Genomic DNA, 22,802 nt, shown 5'->3' with positions numbered 1-22,802 from the left:
GCAGCTCTTTACCTTGCTCCTTCCGTCTTGCAGACCATAAAACATTTGGACAAAATGTACGTAACTACTTGTGAAGGATTCACAAGCTTATGCATTCATACATCTTCAGGAAAACAGCCCCCGGTGGCGCAGTGGGTTAAATCCCTGTGCCAGCAAGACTGAAGGTCACAGGTTCGAATCCAGGGAGAGGCGGATGAGCTCCCTCTATCAACTCCAGCTCCTCATGCGGGGACAGGAGAGAAGCCTCCCACAAGGATGATATAAACATCAAATCATCCGGGCGTCCCCTGGGCAATGTCCTTGCAGACGGCCAATTCTCTCACACCGGAAGCGACTTGCAGTTTCTCAAGTCACTCCTGACATGACAACAACAAAAAAAGGAAAACAGCAATTCTACCCAAACCTAGAAGATAGCAATTGCTGATCCCATGTAATAAAGAACATAAATCCATTGTTACATTTCGGTGGGGTTTGCGCTGGTCTCAACATGCCTGCCATCCCCTTTATACATAATTTGATAGTGTAATAGTGAATCCTCCTCTTTGCGACATGTCAGTTAGATAAACAATGTATGTTTTAGTCATGTACAAAACTAAAACAAATACTTCTTCTTGACATGATCATATTCCTCAATCTGTAGGTTTTAGAACAAATCAAAAAATCTGTTTTTATTTTGCAAGTTTGGATGTGTGCACATTCAAAACTGAGTTATAATTTATAGCAACACAATGGGATTTTCAAAACAAATCAGAGTGAAGATCTTCTTTATAAGGAAACACTAGTCCCATTCAGACAATACTCAGCAGGCATTTTGTGTGCACAGGAGCAGGAGAGCAAACAGACTTCATGCCCAATCTAGCTCCACTTTTCTCACATGGAAAGAAGAAGGATTCTTTCTCTTGTGGATAATCTCTGTACTTGTTTGTGTGGAAACCACTCCTCTCCAGGTGCATTGAATTTTAGGTAATAGAAAGGGGAAAGACTGGTGGTACCATGTTAAAAATGTGTAGTGAATAACACTACAAACATCTGGTGAAATTATTATGTTCATACTTGGGTTATCTGTATAACCCCAGCACTAATCTAATGCTCACTTGCAAGTTTTCCCCAAGGTTACTTGCCTTAGTTATGCAGTTATCTTAATTGTCTTCCAGATCAGGCTTGGATCACTTAAGACTGAAAAAGTGGACACCTTCCAGCCTTCCACAGATAGTTGAACTTCAACTCCTAGCATCTCTGATGATTGCCTGAGCTGGATAGGGTTTGTAGGAGTTTTAGATCTGAGGATCCATTCCTGGTTTACTGAAGCAAGCCAAATTTCAAATTGTTTCATGAGGCTGGCTTGTTTTAAAAATCATTGTTCAGATGTAAGATGCAATACTAAACTTCAGTTAGTTAAAACTGAAGCAAGTAAAATGTGTAAGATTTCAGCTTTGACAAAATTAGGCTACCACTTTTAAAAGCTAATTGTGATCACAATTGTTGTTTATATAGTACTTTTAGTGCAGAACAGTTAGTTTTCAAACTTACAATCATTTTTGGTTAGATATCTCTTATATGTGCCACCTAACTACCTGTATCCAAAGCTTGACTGAAGATGAAGAGCCAAAAGGCTAAATACATTCACATTGTTCTCATATGAAATCTTGTAATTGGGAGCAATGAAGAGAATCTCAACCCTGTAGGAAACTTTGGCATGCTTTTTTATAATAACAATATAGCAGTGATGGAGTGAAGAATTTTGTTTGGCTAACATTGATCCACTAAGTAACTTAATTCATGTTTCTTCAAAATTTTCCAAGCAATATTATGGTTCAAAAATGTGTACAAAATTTTTTTATTGAGGGAAATTGATACTAAAAATGATTATGGAAATTGTCCCCCACCCAATACACATATATTGGGTGACCAAATCCATGAATGTTTTTGCTAAACAAAATTTTAAGGTACCATAGAATTATCCGAGTTGGAAGAGGCCATATGAACCATCTAGCCCAGCCCCCTGCCATGCAGGAGGGAATGTTTGTTTCTTTTTGCTGCCACAGTCTAATGTGGCTACCTCCCTGGAAGATTTTGCAAAAATGCATGCTTGAATTAAAAGCACATAAAAAGCATTTATTGGGAGAAATGCATGTAAAAATAAGAGTGTAGTATTTTTTAAAAAATTATAAATGTGTGCAAAAATGGGGCACAATAAAGGTGTGATTGAAAAGAGAAATTTACCAGTACCAAGATAGACACATCTAACTACCTTTAAGTCTGAAACAACATTAAGAAGGGGTATGATGTAGTCGGTAACTGTTAAACTGCCTACTTCCATTCAGCGTAAAACTTTACTAGGGCATAAATGACCAGCCTCCAGTTTGAAGGCTAGATCAATGTAGTTATCAGTGGATAAATGGGGCAAGTGTGTAAGTGCAGAGTGATGCATGTACATTTCATTCCTTAGCACCATGCTCTTTTTACCTGACAAGGCTTGCCTTCACACATGCTCTGAAATCTTGAAAATTTCATTGCTGATTAAGCTCATGAAAGTAAAGGTCAGCTAGAAAGTGTCATTAGTGCAACACACTCACATACACACATGACTACAAATGCTCATTACGACCCAGTACCATTGGTATAGAGTGGAGAGGGTCATGAGGAATGGCTAATGTTAGCTGACAAATGTTGGGTGTATAAGTCACAAAACATTTGCTGAGTTCCATCAGAGCAGCGTGACAACCTTTGCAGTCAGTCCCAGTGAGCCGCCACAGTAGTCAGCGGAGTTTGCCTGTGACAAGCCGTCAGTCTTGGCTTGGTGGAGCTTTGGAGCGCCAGTCAAAGCAGTCAGGGAAGATTGAAGTGACAGAGACCCACTGAGCAAATAGCGAAACATGCAGCACATTATGAAATATTCAGCTGGGGTGTAAAAGCTCTAAATGCTTTTTCAATTATTAGCACCTGCATTTGCTGCCTACATCTAACACTAACAGCATGTTAATTGCCACAATTTGTTAGGGTAGTTGTAAGGGAAAATGTGAAAGGCATGAGCCGTCACCCACTGCATTTAGATATTGCAAGGTGCCTGCCCCTTCCCCATTGCACCCCCATTTGAAAAACAAAACAAAACATACAACAACCCCATACCAATGCTATCACTATATTTACTTTTGAGAACCAGAAATTACATGTTGGCACCATAAATGTGCGCCTTCTCACAAAGAACACAATTTTACTCTCTTAGTTTCTGTTGCTAAATATTTTCCATAAATATATATATTTGAGATATAGGTCTAATTCCCAAGCATAGCTTGTCATTGAGCCATTTTACATTATGAAGGAGAGGTATGCCCTCCTGTGTGTGTAAAATGATGTCCACTTATTCTTTATGCACACTTTCTGTGCATAGAACAAATTAGCACAATTTCTCCCCCTTCCCTTTTTGATAAAGATCCACACAATCCACTCTACTGTGGATTCCCACATCAGTTGGCACCTTCCTGCTATGGAAGAGAGGGTATTCTTCCATAGCAGGTATTTGTAATAAAATAGTAAAATGGCTCCCTCAGTGATATTTTGGGAAGAGATGTGATAGACTTAGTCGTTGCTTTGCCCCATTTTCTGTCTCTCATTTCTCAATTTTAAATTGTTCTTATGCCCCCAGTAACAATGTGTGGATAGTATTTATTTGTGTAATTTAGGCAACACTTTGCCTTTGGGAAAAGGTTAATCAAACTCAGTAGTTATGCAGAATGTTACCTCAAACACACCACTGGACTTTGACCATTCCATCATAGCACTGAAGCAGAAGAGGAGAAGTTCAGGCCTATGACTCTAATTCAGTTGCTAAACAGTTCTAATCTTGGGTTGTTGTAGGTTTTTTCAGGCTATATGGCCATGTTCTAGAGGCATTCTCTCCTGATATTTCGCCTGCATCTATGGCAAGAATCCCCAGAGGTTGTGAGGTCTTACAACCTCTGAGGATGCCTGCCATAGATGCAGGTGAAGCATCAAAAGAGAATGCTTCTAGAACAAAGCCATACAATCCAGAAAACTCACCACAAAGCAACAATAACAATCTTGCTTGCATCTCATCTGGGAGATATCCCTCCAGAAACCTCACCATGTCCCTGACAACTAAGTATTCCTTATCCCAGTCAGTAATTCTCCCGTTTGTTTGAGGAGAGCGAAATCCACTGCACCATTTGCCTTCCCAGTTGGGAAAGTCAACAACATGTTCAAAAATACCACTCTCCTCTACATATTGGAGATAAGAGAGGGAGGCTGCATCTATACTTACTGAAAGAATCCAGAGTATTTTTGTTCTGTAGCTGTCTTGGTTGCAGCTTGAGGGTTTCCATGGAGCATTTTAATGTCTGGGTGACTGCCCAGCTGAGAGTGCATTGGAGCTCTGCTGCCATGACTGTTCCATCAACCAAAAGCAACTCCCTGGCAGAGCCTTGCTTGAAATGTCACTTCTTATGAGGTCACAATAGGGCACCTAGCTATGTGACCAGCAGAAGTGACATCACTAACAAGACTGGCAGGAAGTTGCCCTAGCCTGCAACACAATGGTGGGTCTGTTTGATGTGTGGACAGCAGATTGTCCCAGATTCAGCCCAGTCCACACTTGTCCACACTTCAAAAACAGTGGAATCATGCAGGAGTTTTTTGGGAATTGAAGTTGCCATTATGCCAGATTCTGTCATATGAGCCCTTCGTAGCATTTGCAAAATGAGTTCACTTTATTTGGCCCACATAGACATGCCACAGTTGTAATTCTGTAAGCTTGTTTTTCAGTCTGCAGGTAGCAAAGCCAACTCCTCAGACACAGTTCCAACAGCAGTCTCTGAAATCAGTTGTGGCGTCAGCTGCGTTGTATAGAACACTCCACCCCCACAAAAAGTTTACAATTTCAGTCTTAAAAGAAACAGACCAGGACTAGACAGGATAGACCAGAGCTTGCCCAAAGAATTTACAAAAAATATATGGTAATTTAGTTAGTTGTGACCTGCATAGTACTTTGACTGAGTTTTACTTACAAATAAATTGTCATTTCACATGCCCTGGTTAAAATGTCATTGGACCACTGGAGGTCTCACTAGCCAACCAAGCCATAAATAACACAATCCCTGGTATGCAAAAGGCTAAAACTGTGGAGAGAATAGATGTAATTAAATTGCAGCATTTAAAAAGAAAGAAAAAGAAAGAAAGAAAAGGGAAGAAGGTCCTTTTTGTTCTGTGGACTTTTACCTCCATTTTCAGGTCAGTCAGAAGAACTTCTAAAGTTGAAAATGCCAATTGAATGTGTTTAGAGTACTTGTAAATGGCTGCAAGGGGAGTTGTGCTCTTTAAAATATAATGCCGGCTATCTCACAGCAGGTTCGCTGGAAAAGGGATTTGTGGTTTTGCTTTAGGCTGTTGTCTTCCAGGCAGGCTTTTTAGGTTTGCAGCTGTAGCATGGCATTTAGTGTTGCTCTTGAGTTTAATTGATGATAAGTGGCATTATATGCTCCGCAAAACTCTGAAAAGATTGTACTTTCCTCCGTGCTTTAACTCAGGCGCACATAATTTTTGCCATAAGAATAGCAAAGCTATTTATATGGTTAGAGATATAGATGTGAGAAAAGTAGCTTGGTGACTTTTATGGAACACATGCAATCAGTGTCTTATATATTTATTTGTATGAATTTGGAACTGTTGCTGCACACTGAAAGACTACCTGTCTGTTAATATTAAAATAATCTTAATATTAATCAGATGGAACTTCATAACTTTGTTTCTAATTTTCAGAAACTTTGACTTTAAACCTTTTTAGTAATTTTCCAAATGGCACTCAAGCTGGTGAGGAACTGAGTACATTGGGTCAAAATTCTGTGCTAGGGGGAAGGCAGAATTAATTTAAGGAAACTCCATAAATGTCAGATTTATGCAATTTCACTAAACTAGTGGTTTTCATAACACTCCATCTTCAAAAATATTTTTCTCTCCAATATATTACAATGAACTAGAATCCTTTTGCCACAGAACCAGTGCAGATTGGGGACCTGGGATGAGTGCATTTCATCCTGCACAGGTTAAACTGAGAGAAAGTGACAAAAAAATCTAATATCAAATAAAGCAAATCTGATCAATACACCCACTGAGGGTGAAGTTTTTGAAATGGCTGGCTAGGAATCACTGTGTTTTTCAATGTGTTGAGGGTCTGAATTAGTGTTACCACCCATTTTCTAGTGTTTTCCCCAGCTTTAAATGCTATAGGCAGGTACAACATGATAATCTTCATAAAGGAATTAGTTTTAGCTATTAAATTGAACTAGTGCAGATAGTTGGATAAAATAATTCTATATTTTTACAATAATTTTTCATAGTGAGTACATGATTTTTATAATTTTGACAGAAAAAATAGGAAATCTGAAAAATGCACATGAAAGGAAAGTGGTGCTGACAATTACATCAGCCCCTATTTTAGAGAATTCCCTGATATATTGTAGACTGTATGCTTGTTTATCATGGGACCATGGCCAGGACTATTGTAACTCATTTGCAACTAAGCCTATATTTACTCAGCACTCAATGGAGGGTTCTACATCTTCCACCAAACTTTTCCTTCCTTGCTACTGTTCCCATTGATGAGCCCTCATTTACCATCCTTTATCTTCATAGATGTGTGGGGTGCACAAAAGCATCACAAATTAATCATGCAAAATAAAATGAAAAATCATAATGACCTAATTAGTCACACTAAAGAGTATCATCAGCAGCACCCTTGAAGAAAAGCCAAACTAAAACAGGTTAATACTAGTAACACCAAAATCAAAAGGCAAGGAGACAGGAAAGGGGATGAAACTTTTACCAGTGTTGGCCTCAGCTATACCTTTATTGAAAAAGTATTCAGCAAATAAAACCAACTCAAACACCCTTGTTTGCTCGTGATCACACAGCACATTTTTTTCTTACTGGGGTACATGGTACATCTTTTGAAGAAGATCTCAAAAGTAGGCTGATGACCTTCTATGAAATGTCATAATTCCTAAACACAGTTTGAAAATATATGTAATGACCACATTTCCACTCCCAAGAAAGCAAATCTCTTTCCAGTATGAGGCACCTCATCATACTTACCTTAAACAGCATCCTAAGATGCTTCTACCCTATCTTCAGGATGGAACCCCAGACATCACACAACATTGTGTGATTTCTGGTGCAGACCACATCCTCAACTGGAGTGAAAGCATTGCCGGACGCTCCCCCCCCCCCAACATGAGGGGCCTCTCCAAGAAGGTGGAACTGCACATGGGGCAATAGTTTCACCCCTCTGCCCCTCTCTTCCCTCATAGAGCCAGATGAAACGGACACTTAGTCTGGTCTTTCTGATGAGGCCCTAGAAGTAACTAGTGTTCTCTGCTGCCTTTGTACTTTTCCTCTAAATAAAATATGTCTTGGGCTTGGGAAAAAGGAAGACTGCAAGGATGTGACAGAAATCTGGAAACTTGCATTTACTTTATTATAGCTGCAAGCTCAAGAGAGCATGGACAACACAGTTTGCTGGGACTGGAAATAGTGGAAGGCAAAGCCTGGCTGTACAGCCTGACTGTCTCTTGGTTTGCTTTTACTGTGTGAGGGTGAAAAACGACATCATCATTGTCATTATCGTTGTTGTTGTTTTAGTACAAGAAATGCTTTGAAGGTTGCCCCAAATACTATTGCTGTCACAGAAAATGGGCATTGTTGTTTAGTATTAAAATCATGTATTTTGGATGTGGGCATTTGTTAGTCAGTTTGCTATAAAATGACACATTGCTGAATCTTTAAAGGGCTTCAGTTTGGGAAAGCAAAATATGATTGGGCAAATTGCTAAAATATTTAAAGTGCAGCCTGTTAAAGCTTTTACTTCGAAGAACGTCACGTCAGAAGTTATATGTATTATAAGGAAGCAATTGGCTTTCTATCCTCATGCTAGTCAGTCAGCATGGGGGTTTCATACCTATCCCTTCTACTTCACTTCAGATGCTAATAGAGACTCTTGTGATGTTTATTTGGAGAAGGAAGGGAGAGGAAAACATTTATGTGTCTTTGGATAGTGGGAAGATAGGCTTGCCTAAAAGTTTATTATCATTAATGAAAGTTTATTATGACTTCTTTTTCTCCTATCCTCATTTCCCTGAAATTAAAGCTAATTTAATATTTTCATTAGCCTCTTCAAAGCACATTTGTCAAAGCAAATTATATGAACTGCTCCTTGTTATGACTTCCACTGATATTAACCTCTATGCTTTTTCTCTCTTTAGACATGACCCTTTATTAATACCTGGCAATGAACAAGTAGACAACATGGATTGCAATGTGAAAAAATATGATTCTACAGGAATGTTTCACTGGTGTCCTGCCAAGGAGATTGACAAAGTTATTTTGGTAGGTACCCGAAAGAAACATCTGCTAAATTATTTCACATAATGTAACTGAACTGTATGAATCTGTAAGTACTTTTCAACTATCTTGCTAATAAAGAAGTAATTCATGAATGGTAGGAGTAATCCATTGACTGCTTGGCTTGCCTAGTTTAGTTTAATTGGTGTTGATAGCTTCATAAATTCTTTTGGCTATTCCAATTTTTGAGATCCTCAGAGTCATGTCAACATTTGGTGTCATAAATTGCCATCGTTAGGCAAAGCTTAAACTCAGAGCATTTGTAAAATATATAATCCATTGGTTTAGCAGATGCAGTGATCATGTCTTTTGCAATAGGTACTTCCTCACTGTGCCATCAGCATGGTGTAGCCTTCACATTATTAATTTTCAAGTCAAAATAAGCATTAGGAATGTGAGTTATGAGTTAGCTGATTTATCTTTCATTATTCTGATGAATGCTTTAGCCTTGATTACCATAATGAAAATGGTATTATTATATTCAGAAATATCTTTGAGTGACCTTTTACTGTACACCGGTTGATCATTAAGGGAATTTTTCATAGATAGAGCACCCAAATTCTATTTTCAGTCAAGTTAAATGGAAGAATTAAATAATATTGCTTAAATTAAAACATTATTCTACATTGTACATATTTAGATGTACCGGCTAGTCTTTCAGAACCAGGTGGCAATGCAGAATAATATTATTTATATCTCACACCTCAAGGTAGCCACCATGTTTATTTGTTTTTGCTAAGGTGCATCCTTGGTTTCATACATTTTCAGAACAAGTGCAGACTTTCTCAAAAGGGACTGTTGCTGAAGGCATAATTTCATGTAGTATTCTACTGTGTGTACCCTATACCACAGAAAAACACTCCATGCCATGATGTTGTGTGTGTTTCTCTGCTTCTGACCCATCGCATTTCTGATAATTGAGAGTGTTGCTACATAGTGATACATTGGTGCCATTTTCAGAAACAGCCCTTTGCCTCCTATAACATCACACTCTAACTTGAGACAAACAACAGTATGAAGCTACTATTTTAGACTCTCTCCATCTTCCTTTCATTCAGTGTGGGAACAGCCATCACACTAACTCAGCTAATTAAATATAATTAGTAGATCTACTTTGTTCGATTCCGTGAAAGTGCGATTTTTGTTCATGCACTTTCATCAAAGGAAGCAGCTCCACATCTCATAGACAAAACTGATAATCTATTAAATGAACTCCCTGGCGGGTCTTCACTTTGTTGTAGTTGAGGCAGTTTTTTCGATACTAGCTTTTTCAAGAGTTCTCTGAACTGCTGAATGGTTCAACCAATAACAGGGACAGCTTTGGTTTACTTTAATGATTGGGAGACAAAGCTTTGTTACTTGGGTTCCTTGGAGGCTGTGCGTAATAACTATGACATTGTCTGGAATTGTACTATTGGCATTTAAGCAATCAATAATCCAGTCAATTCCACTGAGTAAATTGTTACGAATTTGATTCAAAACTGTTTAAATTGATATGCATTCTGCAGTGTTCATTAGACCACCAGAGACAACTTCCCCGTACATAGTTAAATAACTAAGGGCGACAGATGTCAGCTAGAATATTTTAAATGTATTTCAAATAGATATGACGCTAATGACCTTAATGTTCCACTTCAAAAAGTTTGCATGTTTAAAAAATGACATTAGGGGTGCCCTCCTTGTCTGGTTGTGACTTAACGTTCATTTACTCCATTTGTACAGGGAAGCTTTGTGCGTGTGTGATTTCAGTGGGTTATGAAAGTAAGAGATACACATATGCAACCAGTTTTCCCCCTCTTTTGTCTTGTTATTTTTTCTTGGAACTGGTCCATTTAAAAGACAGTCTATGTACAAAGAAATAAACCCTGGGTGTTTACACACATCCTTCTGCCCTAGCCATACATATCAGTTATTGGGATCGTCAAATTTTATACAGTACCATCAAGGCGCATTGTACCTTCCAGAATTTAGGAACCAAATAAAAAATGTCTCTTGCTTCCAAGAACTTTACAGTTGAAAACAGACATAAGGAAAGATAACAAAGGCCAAAGAGAGAAACAAAAGTAGTAGAAGTTGACTGTGAACAATATCAAGTAGGTGATTAAAATTGGTTACACTTGGGATATGAGGATTATGTCATGACTTTGAAAACAAATGGGAATGTGGGATAGAGAAGAAAGTTCATATTCAGGGTGAGCATCCCATGCATAAGTAGCAACAGGAAGGAAGTCTTTTTTTTAAGTGCATGAGATCTTCTTGCAGTTAAGACTGTGTTATAGAGGGAGTTACTTGTGAAATAGTAACATTGTGTGCATCTGTGGTGAGAGTAATATATATATATATATATATATATATATATGCGCAAAAGCTAGCATTATAGAGCTTTCCTGAATTGTACAATAATGGAACATATTATCTGCACCATTTTGCTGATCATTTGAGACTGTAGTCATTTACTTAGCTCTTTCTGCATGCTGACAGCAGTGCAAATATGCAGGTCGTGGTAAATAACATATACAAATGAGGATACTGTAGACTCACATTCCCTAGCTCATTGTTCGTTATTACAGACAGGAGATTGGGCAAAGTCTTCTGTCTGTTGTCTTCTATCCTCTTTACCATCTTCTGTGCCACTTGTGCAGAGAAGAAGGTAAAAGAGCTCAGTGTGGTATGTTATACAGCATTATCTGTCCACCAGGAAAACAGACTGCAATAAATCATGCATTAAACCCAAAGTATTTCAGCTGAAATCATATGATTTGTACTGAGATTGATTTACCTATTTTCCTTTTAGGAATGATTTTGATGTTTGAATATATTTGAATATTAGGTTTGGCATATAACATGTGGCCTCTTCCTTCCCATATCTGCTTGAGTGTTCTCCCCACCCCAGCCCCCACTAAAATCAGCCCTGAATTTACAAGATGAAATTGATATCCCTCATACTAAAAGTGTAAGATTGTACTGACCAGTTACTTGGCTGTTTGAATTTTCCACCCCATTTCCACAGAAATACTATGTGCAACCAGTATTCAAAATTACTAAAATAAAAATCAACAATAACTCTATGATGCTATCATGTTTATCTGTGCCTTTGTGTGGGATAGCAAGGCATTGTTCTTTTCCAGAAGCTTCTTTTTCACCTCTGCATTGCCCTCTTTCCTGAATTTATTTTGGTTTTCCAGACTCGCAGTGAAGCAGCCATGACAGTGTTAAGTGGCCATGTGGTTGTCTGCATTTTTGGAGATGTGACATCAGCACTGATTGGACTAAGAAACTTCGTGATGCCATTAAGAGCCAGCAACTTCCACTACCACGAGCTCAAGCACATTGTGTTCGTGGGCTCCCTAGAATATCTGAGGAGGGAATGGGAAACAATGCACAACTTCCCCAAGGTCTCAATCTTGCCTGTAAGTCCAAAGCGCTCCCCTCATTTCCCTCTGTCTTTCTCTAAAGACACCAACCGAATAGAATTGCATTGGCTTTGATCTTAGGCTTCCTTGTTTTACTGTTGTCTGGTTATAGGCCTCAGGACTTGGCCTTTTCTCTGTTTGTTGTATCTATGAAAACTAAGCCCTGGGAGACCTTATTAGAAGAAATTTGCCGACGTGCTCAGTCCCTTGTCAAGGATGAATTTCAGCTGCTATCAAATATGTTTGCTGTGTTATCTATTGAACACTTGCTTGAGTGCCCTGCATGCAACCAATTTTGATGTTATGATTTTTTGACAGCATGACAGTCATTACTTATGGCATTATTTATGCCTATGAAACCTTTGAAAACATTTTGTATTATTTGTCTATCTACCTAATCTATCTGCATCCATAAAGACCTTTGAAAGGCTGCCCTGCTGGCTTTGCTTTATTTAGGAGCCTGACAGGGACATTTCATCTTTTTAAGGGAATGTGCAGCCAGATAATATGAATTTCTTCATAGCAAAATGAGTCCAGAATTCAAAGGGCCCTGATTCTTCAGTACTTGGTGTCACCATTTATGCCTCACTGCTAACTATAATGGAAATGTTTATTAGCCTGCATTTTACACCCAGCGAGCAAGGTGCAAACAGCAAGAGAATCATAATGATTTCCACATCAAAGCCTTCGCATGAATATCATGTGGGTCTTCCCTCCCCCTCCCCTAGTCTTCCAAAAGGAACATAAAGTGGGAGATTACATGTTTGTCCAGGGCTGCTTCATAACACAAGTCACCCCTTTGTTATACGCCATAGGAATTTCTTGTCCAACTCCTTGTAATGCACCCTTTCTCTGAGTTGTTTAACATGCAGGACCTATAAGTTGAACATATACCTGTGATTCATTCCATATGTCTCAGCTTCACATTCCAAGGATTCTTATCTTTGTTGCTGAATCTTAACAAACATATCTGTGACTGTGCCCCTAGGGAGGGGCATCATATTGGAGAAGATCTTATGGCATGGCATTTATATCATGTACTGTCACATGGTCATGCATTTCCAACGGAATGGCATACAATGATGAGGGTAAACATATGTTACCTCCAAATAAATGTTGATGTATCTTCCCCAACCCCCTATTTGCATAAGTTTTGCCACATAAGATCTCATCACTTAGCCTTCTTGCTCCATCCTTGGATGCTTCCAGTACGGAGCCCACTGGAGCCCACTACGTGATGCAGGGCTACTTTTGGCAGGGCTCCATCCTAGAACAGAGCCCAGAGAATACAGGAGGCTTCCCATTTTGTCCTCTCTTTTGGCCCATGGCCATGTGCTATTTGTCGGAAAGACTGATAGTTGGATGGCATGAGATAGAGGAAGGAAGGAGGAAGCCAGGTGGCATCGTGTTCCTCCATGTGATGGGGAAAGTGACAATGCGGGATCATGGTTTCCCCCACTGCCCCACAGATTCACCATGCTTCCTGGTGAATCCCCCTGCTGTCACCCACATGAGGTCCTAAGTCTATGAAGCTATTTTGTTCCCACAAAAGGGCATGAAAGCCAGAATGATGAAGTGGCTTGAGAGTTGGATTATGACTCTGGAAGCCAAATTTCATACTCCTGCTAGACCAGCTGGTTGACCTTATACAAGTCACATTCTCTCATCTTCAGAAGAAAGCAAAGCAAAATCTTGGCAAGAATCAATTTGAGGAGACAAAATAACAAGAAGAAATGTTATACCACCCAGTGCTCTTTACTTGTCTTTCCCTTTCAAAGTGAAAATCAGTTTATTTAATCATATTGAAAGGGGGGTTATAATTTTCTTCTTTGTATCTAAGTCATGTATTATTTGCTTTTAGGCCCACTGTTTTTAGGCACATAAACCATTAGTGTTGATATCATTATTATTTTCCCCAAATCTGCATGGCTCAAACATTCAAGTGGCCAATATTTCAGTGCATCCCTCCCTATGCTTAGAAAAGCCAGAACTTGCCACATGAGAGTGACTGAAATCAAGATGATTCTGAGTTGCAGACAAGATGCAGAGTGCTGGCATCATTCCGGTTCCTTGTTTGTTAGTAATAGCTTGACTGAGTATTGAGACTTAATGCTAAAATGCTGCCATCAGCAGCAACTACCCTTTAGATTAGTGCATTTCTTCTATTCCCTGGCACATAGTTAGACCAGCTTAATGTCAGAACATAAAACGTATACTTGTTAAATAATTTCCCAAAGCTCCTTTTCAGTATTTAATTTGTTTTTTTTCCTGCCCCTTTTCTCTCTCTCTCTCTCTCTCTCTCTCTCTCTCTCTCTTTCTCTCTCTTTCCTCTCTGCCGAAGGGTACACCATTAAGTCGAGCTGATTTAAGGGCTGTCAACATCAACCTCTGCGACATGTGCGTAATCCTGTCAGCCAATCAGAATAATATTGATGATACTTCGCTGCAGGACAAGGAATGCATCTTGGCGTCACTCAACATCAAGTCTATGCAGTTTGATGACAGCATTGGGGTCTTGCAGGCTAATTCCCAAGGTAAGAACTGCCCTATAATACTTCTCTATAGTGCCTACAGGGGACAGGACCTGGCAAGAAGAATATCCTTCACTCAGTAATTCAAAGAGACCTTATATCAGCTTGCTTGACAGTTAAACCTGCTGATTGGTATGATGGGTTTTTAAGGGACGGTCGCAACACGGCACTGCGTGCGCATGCACAGAAGCAAATTTTGGTAATCCCAGCGAGGGCACAGCAATTGACTGAGTGGAGAATTTTATTTCATTTCACTCTCAGATGGGCAATTGCTACATCTATAGAATCCTTCAGTCTGTGGGCTTGTAGGAATAAAGTCACATTGTTACACATCATGTCGCCAGAGGTGGCTCGTCCTCGCGCTAGATGCAAAATGGGATAATTGCAAATGCCGTTTGACAAGGGTGTTTGCTTTGTCCGCAAGATAGCAGTCAGATGCCATATAGAATAATAATAATAATAATAATAATAATAATAATAATACAATCACTGCTACCACCACCTTCTAAAGCAGAGAATGGAAATACATTGTAAGAGGGGTTTCTGTAAAACCTGTGTTAAATTTCCAGTGTCGCTACAGTTCCCTGATATGTTTAGATCAGAAAACATAACGTATGAATACAGTGCTTTCTTTTCAGTTGACTTTCTCCCCCTTTTCATTAATGCTAGTCAAGGTCATAGAGTGAATTTTCAAAACTCAAACAAGCATTCTATAAACTGATATAAAATAAGACGGGGACTTTCCTGAGCACTTCCTGCCCAATTAAATATTGCAACTAAAAGAACTCAAACAATAAGGAAACAGGCAGAATAAACATGGATGCTCTGTACTTTTTTTTGGCAAATAATGCTTTGTTTATTTGTCCTGCTTTCCTTTTTCCTTTCTTTTTTATGAAATGATAATTCAAAATCCCCATTGTCTGCTAGAGATACAAAAGCCAAGCCAAAAAAAGGGTTTCAGGATTAGAATTAATTGGAAGAGAGTAGCAATGGAAAGAAAAAAGAGGTTGCTGAAATTGTCATTTTGATGTTTAGTGGGGATAAGAGATCAGGGAAAAGAAGGGAAGTAGAGGTGCAGGTGTGGCATCATGTTAGTAACCACAGCAATAATTTTATATGCCACTTTTCTACTTGAGACATTCAAAAAGATGGCTAGAAAGTTAGGAAGAGATAAATACAGTTCCAGAGGCCAGTCATCTGCCTACCGTTCTCTACTCTAGTTTCCCATTCATAGCCTGTTCTCTGGACACATACAAAGCAACTGTGAAACTTTTGTGTTAATAGCTATGTTATAATTCATATCCTCCCCTTTTTTGGAATTTGCATCAGGGTATAAATCAAAGAAAGAAAGAAAGGCCACCCATGTCATCAGTTCTGCACACTGAGGATATCATGAGGCACAATCCTTACATATCATTTACACCTCAGATTTCATTTGGAGAATTATCTCCAATGCACATAGGATGTTTAAAATTCAAATGACCGTAGAAATCTATAAGAGAGTGAGAGGTCTTGATGTGGAGAAGCTGTTTCAACCAGGGACCACTTGACCAGGAACCACTTTGACCAGGGACCACTCTCCACCATTAGTACCAAAAGGGTTACAAATCACTTTTTGGTCAACTTTAGATTCGTTTCATTTATTTGGGGTGCTGATTCAGAAAATTGCATTGGATAGACCACATCAGCTCTAGTTTCTGATATAGAACATATGCCATCCAGTAGTCGCCATCTGCTTGCCCACAGAAAACCATATTTAATGATCTAGAGCTGATGTTGTCTGTTCAATGCAATTTTCTGGACCAGCACCTTAACTAACCCCAGAAACAGGCCTAAAAACAAAGACACCGAGGCTCTTCCACTTCCACGTGCCACATGGAATGGCTGCACTCAGGGGGAGGGAGGGAGGAGGAGAAGCATCAGTCAGGAGGCTTGTTGTCATGCCTTTCATGGGTAGTCAGCCTCTCCCCTCCCAACATCTCCATTGCCTTGGCGCTATAAGAGGGTTTATCAAGACCAGTCACTCTCATTGCAATGGTGTAGTAACGGTGTGGCTGTGGACCATATTTTAGTTCTTGGGGACCACAGGTTGGGAACCACTGGCTTAGATGAATGCTGAACATTCACTATAGCTATGAGGGCTATAAATACACCCATGTTTCTCTAAGACTAAGATACATATATTACCAAATTCATAAAGTCTAGTTTATTTGCTTTTGTTGTTCCTGTCAAAAGCTGATTCAAATATTGTTATCAGATTTTTTTATTTGTTTGCGCAAGTAGTCGGTTCTTATGAGTAGTGCAATAGGGGACAGCATTCACAGAAGACATTCTAATAGCAAGGGTTTGCACATCCTGAAAGAATGTACAACAGGATGTTGTATTAATGACTGTATCCACTATTCATGTATCACACCTTTATGACTTTGAGTTGGTACAGTATTGCAATAGTTAATATATTACAGGACATTTCAGAGTAGGTTGGATTAAACATAAGCTCAAAAGTGGGTCTGGAGATATGTAAGCACTATATCCTACAGCTGAGTTTAAAGAGTGCTGAGAGAGTATTCTTTAAAAATCCAAAGTACTCCGTTAGAAAGCACTTATCTTCATGGAGGTTTGTGCCACTTACGTGTGCACCACTTCTGATCTTGTTATTGCGCTTTCACAACCAAACAGTAGATTTTCTTGAAGGATCTTAAATACCATGGTTCACATTGTCAGAAGCAATTAGATCAAAGAGGTGGCATAAACTTTGCTGGAAATTGTATTTGGAGTGACAGTTTTGTCCATGAGATGCAGTTTTCGTGCGCTTTCCAGCAGAAACCTCTCTTTCACAATCCCCTATTGAAAATTCATGTCAAATGAGGGCTTGTGCAGAAGAGCTCTCCCCCTCCTCCAATTCTGTCCTTAATAGCAGAACAACCCCTCCCCATTCTGTGCTTAGTAGACAAGAGGCACAAGAGCTGCATGCATGCGCATATATATGTGTCTCTCTGTGTGTGTATAAAATGTGATCCCATTTCTGCTGATCAGCAAAGAGTGCCTCCACTTTGCAGTTCCTTACTGGCGACTAAGTGCTTTTATTTACAGAGCAGGCTGTCACTTTCTTTTTACTTAAAAGTTTGTGCATTATTTATCCTGGGAAAACATTTCAATTCACATCATTTGGTACAAACCCTTACCCATCGCTAGGCATCACTTTCTGCTCTGAAATGCATGGCATCGTGGTGTCTAAATTTGCACAAAATGCACTGGCACCGAGTCTTTCCTTCCTTCCTTCCTTCCTTCCTTCCTTCCTTCCTTCCTTCCTTCCTTCCTTCCTTCCTTCCTTCCTTCCTTCCTTCCTTCCTTCCTTCCTTGAAAATAGCCATATAGGGCTTCATTTTCCCCCAGACCTACTTTTGTGCTTTTAACTGCTGCCCAGTGTGTAGAACTGTCTGGGGAAGGGGTTTAGAAATCATCCAAAACACAGGAGCAGATTAAGAATAAAGGCAGCAGTCCTACAACTACATAGTTTATCTGTGAAGATCACCAGGTGTATACCTTACAAGAAAGAGCAGACATTTCTAGCTAACCTTGAAACTCCACTCACATGACCACATACACTGGGATCATATACCGAATGGCTTCAAACTGCAAGAAAGGAGATTCCATCTGAACATTAGGAAGAACTTCCTGACTGTGAGAGCCGTTCAGCAGTGGAACTCTCTGCCCCAGAGTGTGGTGGAGGCTCCTTCTTTGGAGGCTTTTAAACAGAGGCTGGATGTCCATCTGTTGGGTGTGCTTTGAATGCAGTATTCCTGCTTCTTGGCAGGGGGTTGGACTGGATGGCCCATGAGGTCTCTTCCAACTCTATGATTCTATGAAATGGTGTGTTGTTTAGAAAGCAATGTAAGGCCAAGTGGCTAATTTATAAAACTACCTAATTGTAGGGTTCCACCCTTCATCAGTTTACCTCTAAAAATCCTTCTTCATCCAAAAAGTTCTTAGCCTCTATTTTCTAAGGACTTGCTTAGATGTTACCTCAAATGCATCTCCAAACTTGGACCATTACAAAAAAGAAAAGAAAAGAAAACTAACCCCAGAGGAATAAGCTGCTAGTGACATGTGGTGATTCCACACTTTCCAAAAAAAGTTTCAGATATCTAGCTTATTTTAGCCAAAAAAGACATGCAATCTAAGGCTAGATCTATGCTGTCATTTAATGCAATTTGTTCGGCATTATATAGTCAGTATAGAAGACCAATATAGTGCAGGTCAATTCAAATCAAACTATATAACATGATTCTACACTGACCATATCATGCAGCTCAAACTGCCTTATTTGGCACTGTAGGTTCAGACTTAGTTTACCTCTCCTCTAACCATTTCCCACCTTGCTTGTTGGTTGGCAAAGATCATTAAATACTGTGTTATACTGAACTCATGCACCTGCCTTCTCTTGACCTTCCTGTACTTCTTGACATCTGTATTGCTAACTGAAAGGCTGAGCCTGAGTTGTGAATTATAAGCCCTTGTCAAGTCAGGCACTTTGCCCTACCAAGAACATCAACTCTCCAGTCCTGATTGTGCCCTTTTTAATTTGTACGTTTGCTCATAAGGCTGCCATGGACCACATTGGAGTGGAAACCATTGGGTCAAATTTTTGACAGCTCTGAAAGATAGTGAGGATGTGGCATACTCAAGTTTCAAACACAATATGTTTAAAATGCATCCATGTTGAATGTTGAAACAATGGGATACTATGTTCAACATTATTTGCCCCTGTGACATGCATTCTTTCACTTGAACTTTCATTTGCAACTTTAACAAAAGCTTGTACATTTTGCTTATCAAATGTTCACCATACATCCATATAGCTGCATTTACAAATCTGATTTAGTCTGTTTGGAAGTATAACTTTTTATCCATCTAATATTTTTGAGTAATGATAAGTTACTCTCGTTCTTTACCTGCTGTTTCTCTTCTAAAATAAGCTCCTTCTGCTAGGACCCATAAAGACATCTTCTGGCATAACATTGGTTTATACATGTTCCATATTCTTAGTAAGGCATGTCCCACAAATTGATTATAAACTATATTTACTTTAACTCTGTCGTACCATAAATATCTGTGCCACCCAAATTTTCTTCCTCCTTCTTTGTTCTGTACATTTCTCCACAAGGCCATTTATATGACAGGCTGCAGCAATCCATGTGCTTTCCTATTCAGTGTATTACAGAGATTGGTAAGCAAAACCACCTGGATCTCTACAGCCAATCAAAATTAACTGACCAAGGGGGAAAAGAAAGCCAAAGGTTTTAAGGGAGAAAATCTTCCTTTTCCTCCACAGTAGTTTGTACAGGAAATTAAAAGGTGACAGGTGTGATTGATATAATAATGCATTGGTTTATCTTTAGAAGAAGCCAAAATGCAATTAAGCAGAGCAAGATGTGTATATAATAGTATATAATAGTTTGATATGATTGTTGCCTTTGCTTGAGGAACAGAAATGCCAGTTGTGTTTATAATGTTTTTTCCTGGTTTCTATTTATATTTTTGGCTTGTTTTATTATTATTATTTTTTTTTTTAAAAAAAAACATGGATACAGTTTAGTTGTTTTCTTAGCTGGTAGACATCATAGGAAATATGAGGCAGGTTAGATTCTGTTATTGTTGGTTCTTTTTATTTATTAATTGATTCTCTGTGTATACACACACACACACACACACACATGAGCTACTGATTTATGCAGTTTTTCTCAAAATGGATCCCCGAAATCCATAAGATATCATCACATATTACACTTTTAACAAAATTGTCCTTAATGGCAGGAGGCTAGACTAGGTGGCTGTTGTGGTGTCTTCCAAACCCTACCTCCCATGCCATGGATTTTTTTAAAAAAATCACCTTCCCTAAAATTTCATTTAGGTATTTTATTAAATGATTTCAAGGAAATTCCACTTTTTCTCTAGACAGAAACTGAGTATTCATAATTGCACCATTCATGGGAAGTCAGCGCATCCTTTCCAATGCCTACACGTGAAGTCGAAATGTGTGGTCCCACCATTCAGTTAAGAATGAGCTGTGATGAGAGGAGATGCCTATATCTGCCCTGTAGGTGTGTCCTGATGAGTACAAGCTGCTGAATAAGGAGGGCTCCCCACTTTACATTCTTGTCTGATATTGAGCAGATCTCTCTCAACCACATTTGTCAATCTCACCTCCCTGCTAAGCCAAGCATAGAGCTGTGTTGGATTGCCATCAACTATTTCAACAGCTGTTTATAATCTTAACAGTTTATTCTGAAGTAGTAAATCAGCACTGGAGCCAAAATGTCATTTTCAAAAAATTAAGGAATACTTTAAAAGGCATTTCAAATGAATACTGAGAAACACCTCTGAAATTGACACAATCAAATAAGCAAATGCACAAAGGAAATTCCTGTGCCCATTTAAGTAATATTTCCCTCATAATACATACATAGATACACACACACTCACACTCACATATATATTTTAAAAGACAATTTTAAAGTGTTTTCTGTTCCAATAGCTAACTATTGCCCAGCACTGAGGAAAATGTCTGAATATCTCCAAATCAGGACAGATTGTGAAGCTTTCCATGTTGGTATTAAAAAATCAATGCACCATGGCAAACTAAAGATTAGTTATAATTTCTGCTATTTCACCAGCCTGGTTGATTCTCTGCTCTAATCATGGATGTTGTAAATATTCTGCCTTACCCTATAAAAACATGAACTAAAATCAGCCAGACATGAACAGGATCATTTGGAGAATCAAGGGAATCTGCTTAGAGGAAGCAATGAATACAATCCTCATGAGATATGGCATTATTGCTGAAATCTTTTGTCTCTCTTTGAATGCTTCAGACTTTATTCTTTTGTGATAAGGAACATGAAAATTCACTTCAGATTTTCCTGTAGGCCAAAATGCTAGGCACTTCCACCCCCAGCTTCTCTGAGAAATATCCCTAATGGAATCAAAACCTTCTCTTCTGTTTACTTGAAGGCAATTTAGAATGTGCATTAAATTTCAATGGTATCACAGGTAAACCATCAAATAGATTATCTATACTGTATTCTGAGCTGAGTCACATCACCGCTGTCAATCTAGTAAATTCCGCCTACATTCAATGGCTCCAATTGGTGGTATTAAACATTCAATTGTATCTCTCTCAATTCACACTTAAGGCTGCCCACAGAATGAATGAGAAGGCTTTTGCCCTTTAAAAGGCACAGGGTTAGATGTGTATCTCATTCCTGATGATTTCTAAGTGGGTTGGGCAATATTAGCATTCAGGATCTTGGATCAGTAGAGTCTCTTGATACTAGATCTTCTCTCGGCCTCCAACTCTCCAATATTTTCTGCCATTTGAGCTTCTTGGTTTCCTATCAATGCCCTGTTAGCCCTGACAGACCATGAGTAATGTCACCAAATGAAATTTCTCAAAGTCTGAACTTCATTTTAGACTTAAGAGTAATTTAAGGATATTCAAAACTACTTCATCAATGTATTGAATTAAAAAATGAGAATGTCTTTGTCTGCTTCACAAGCATTTACATCTTACACCCAAGCAGGAACTTCTACATTTTCTTCCATTTTTCTCTTCAATAATAACATATAAGCATGAAGAACAATATTGTCAAACTCGTTTTCATTGAGAGCCACAAGAGCATTCAAAAGACTGATGAATTCATGGACAGAGAATCCATGGATACAGAGAGCAAACTATATATTTTTTTACATAATGATTGGTGTTCTTTAGTCCAATTTAGTCCATTTTTTATCGAATTTGGGTCCCCAGATGTTACTGAACAACAACTATTACCCCTTTTGATTTGTCATACATGTGGACTGGCGATGATGGTAATTGTAATTCAGCAGCACTTGTGGCTGTGAGGATAGGAGAAGGTCAAATGACATTTTAACATCACATATCAAATCCACACTCGTTTTATCTATATCTAAACCCCATTCTCCTGACCAACCACCTCATGAGACAGGCCAATTTGCCCGTTGTATGCTGTTTCACCTCCCTTTTTAGGCATGCAGACCTTCACATGATGTAAAGGAACTTCTGACTGGGCTCCATGCTGAAACAGGAGGTGAGGCAGCACTCACCACATCAACATGGGAGGTTTCCCTTGTTGCCTTCCCTTCAGTTGGTGGGAGGGGGGGGGGAGAATCTAGGTGGCAGCTCTCCCTTCCATGGGATGAGGAGGAAGGTAAGGTGGTCAATACAAGACATAGAGCGGCGACCTCTCGGCGACTGGCTGCAAGTCCATGGATTCACCTCAATGCAGGGCAAATCCATGGGCCTTTCTGATAAGGACCTAAACAAAACAAACTTCAACCTTTCAGAGATTACTATTCTGATACTCCAAAAGTTTTCCCTCCAGTGCATGAGATTATGGATTTAAACCATGTAATATATAAAATT

At 39.0% G+C, this 22,802-nt stretch overlaps 1 protein-coding gene across 22 annotated transcripts in view; it reads left to right on the top strand.

Moving 5' to 3' along the window:
• KCNMA1 (potassium calcium-activated channel subfamily M alpha 1) overlaps window positions 1-22,802 on the top strand; it is a 571,036-nt gene that overhangs the window by 489,913 nt on the left and 58,321 nt on the right. For all 22 annotated transcript variants that reach the window (XM_060769087.2, XM_060769090.2, XM_060769088.2 and 19 more), the window contains 3 exons: window positions 8,274-8,397; window positions 11,598-11,822; window positions 14,167-14,359. In XM_060769087.2, coding sequence (XP_060625070.1) covers window positions 8,274-8,397; window positions 11,598-11,822; window positions 14,167-14,359 — 542 coding nt within the window. The remainder of the gene's footprint in view (window positions 1-8,273; window positions 8,398-11,597; window positions 11,823-14,166; window positions 14,360-22,802) is intronic.

The sequence above is a fragment of the Anolis sagrei genome, chromosome 3 (assembly GCF_037176765.1).
Source record: "Anolis sagrei isolate rAnoSag1 chromosome 3, rAnoSag1.mat, whole genome shotgun sequence".
Classification (NCBI taxonomy): Eukaryota; Metazoa; Chordata; class Lepidosauria; order Squamata; family Dactyloidae; genus Anolis; species Anolis sagrei.
The sequence above is the reverse complement of the archived record's forward strand: the minus strand, read 5'-3'. Positions and strand labels throughout refer to the sequence as shown.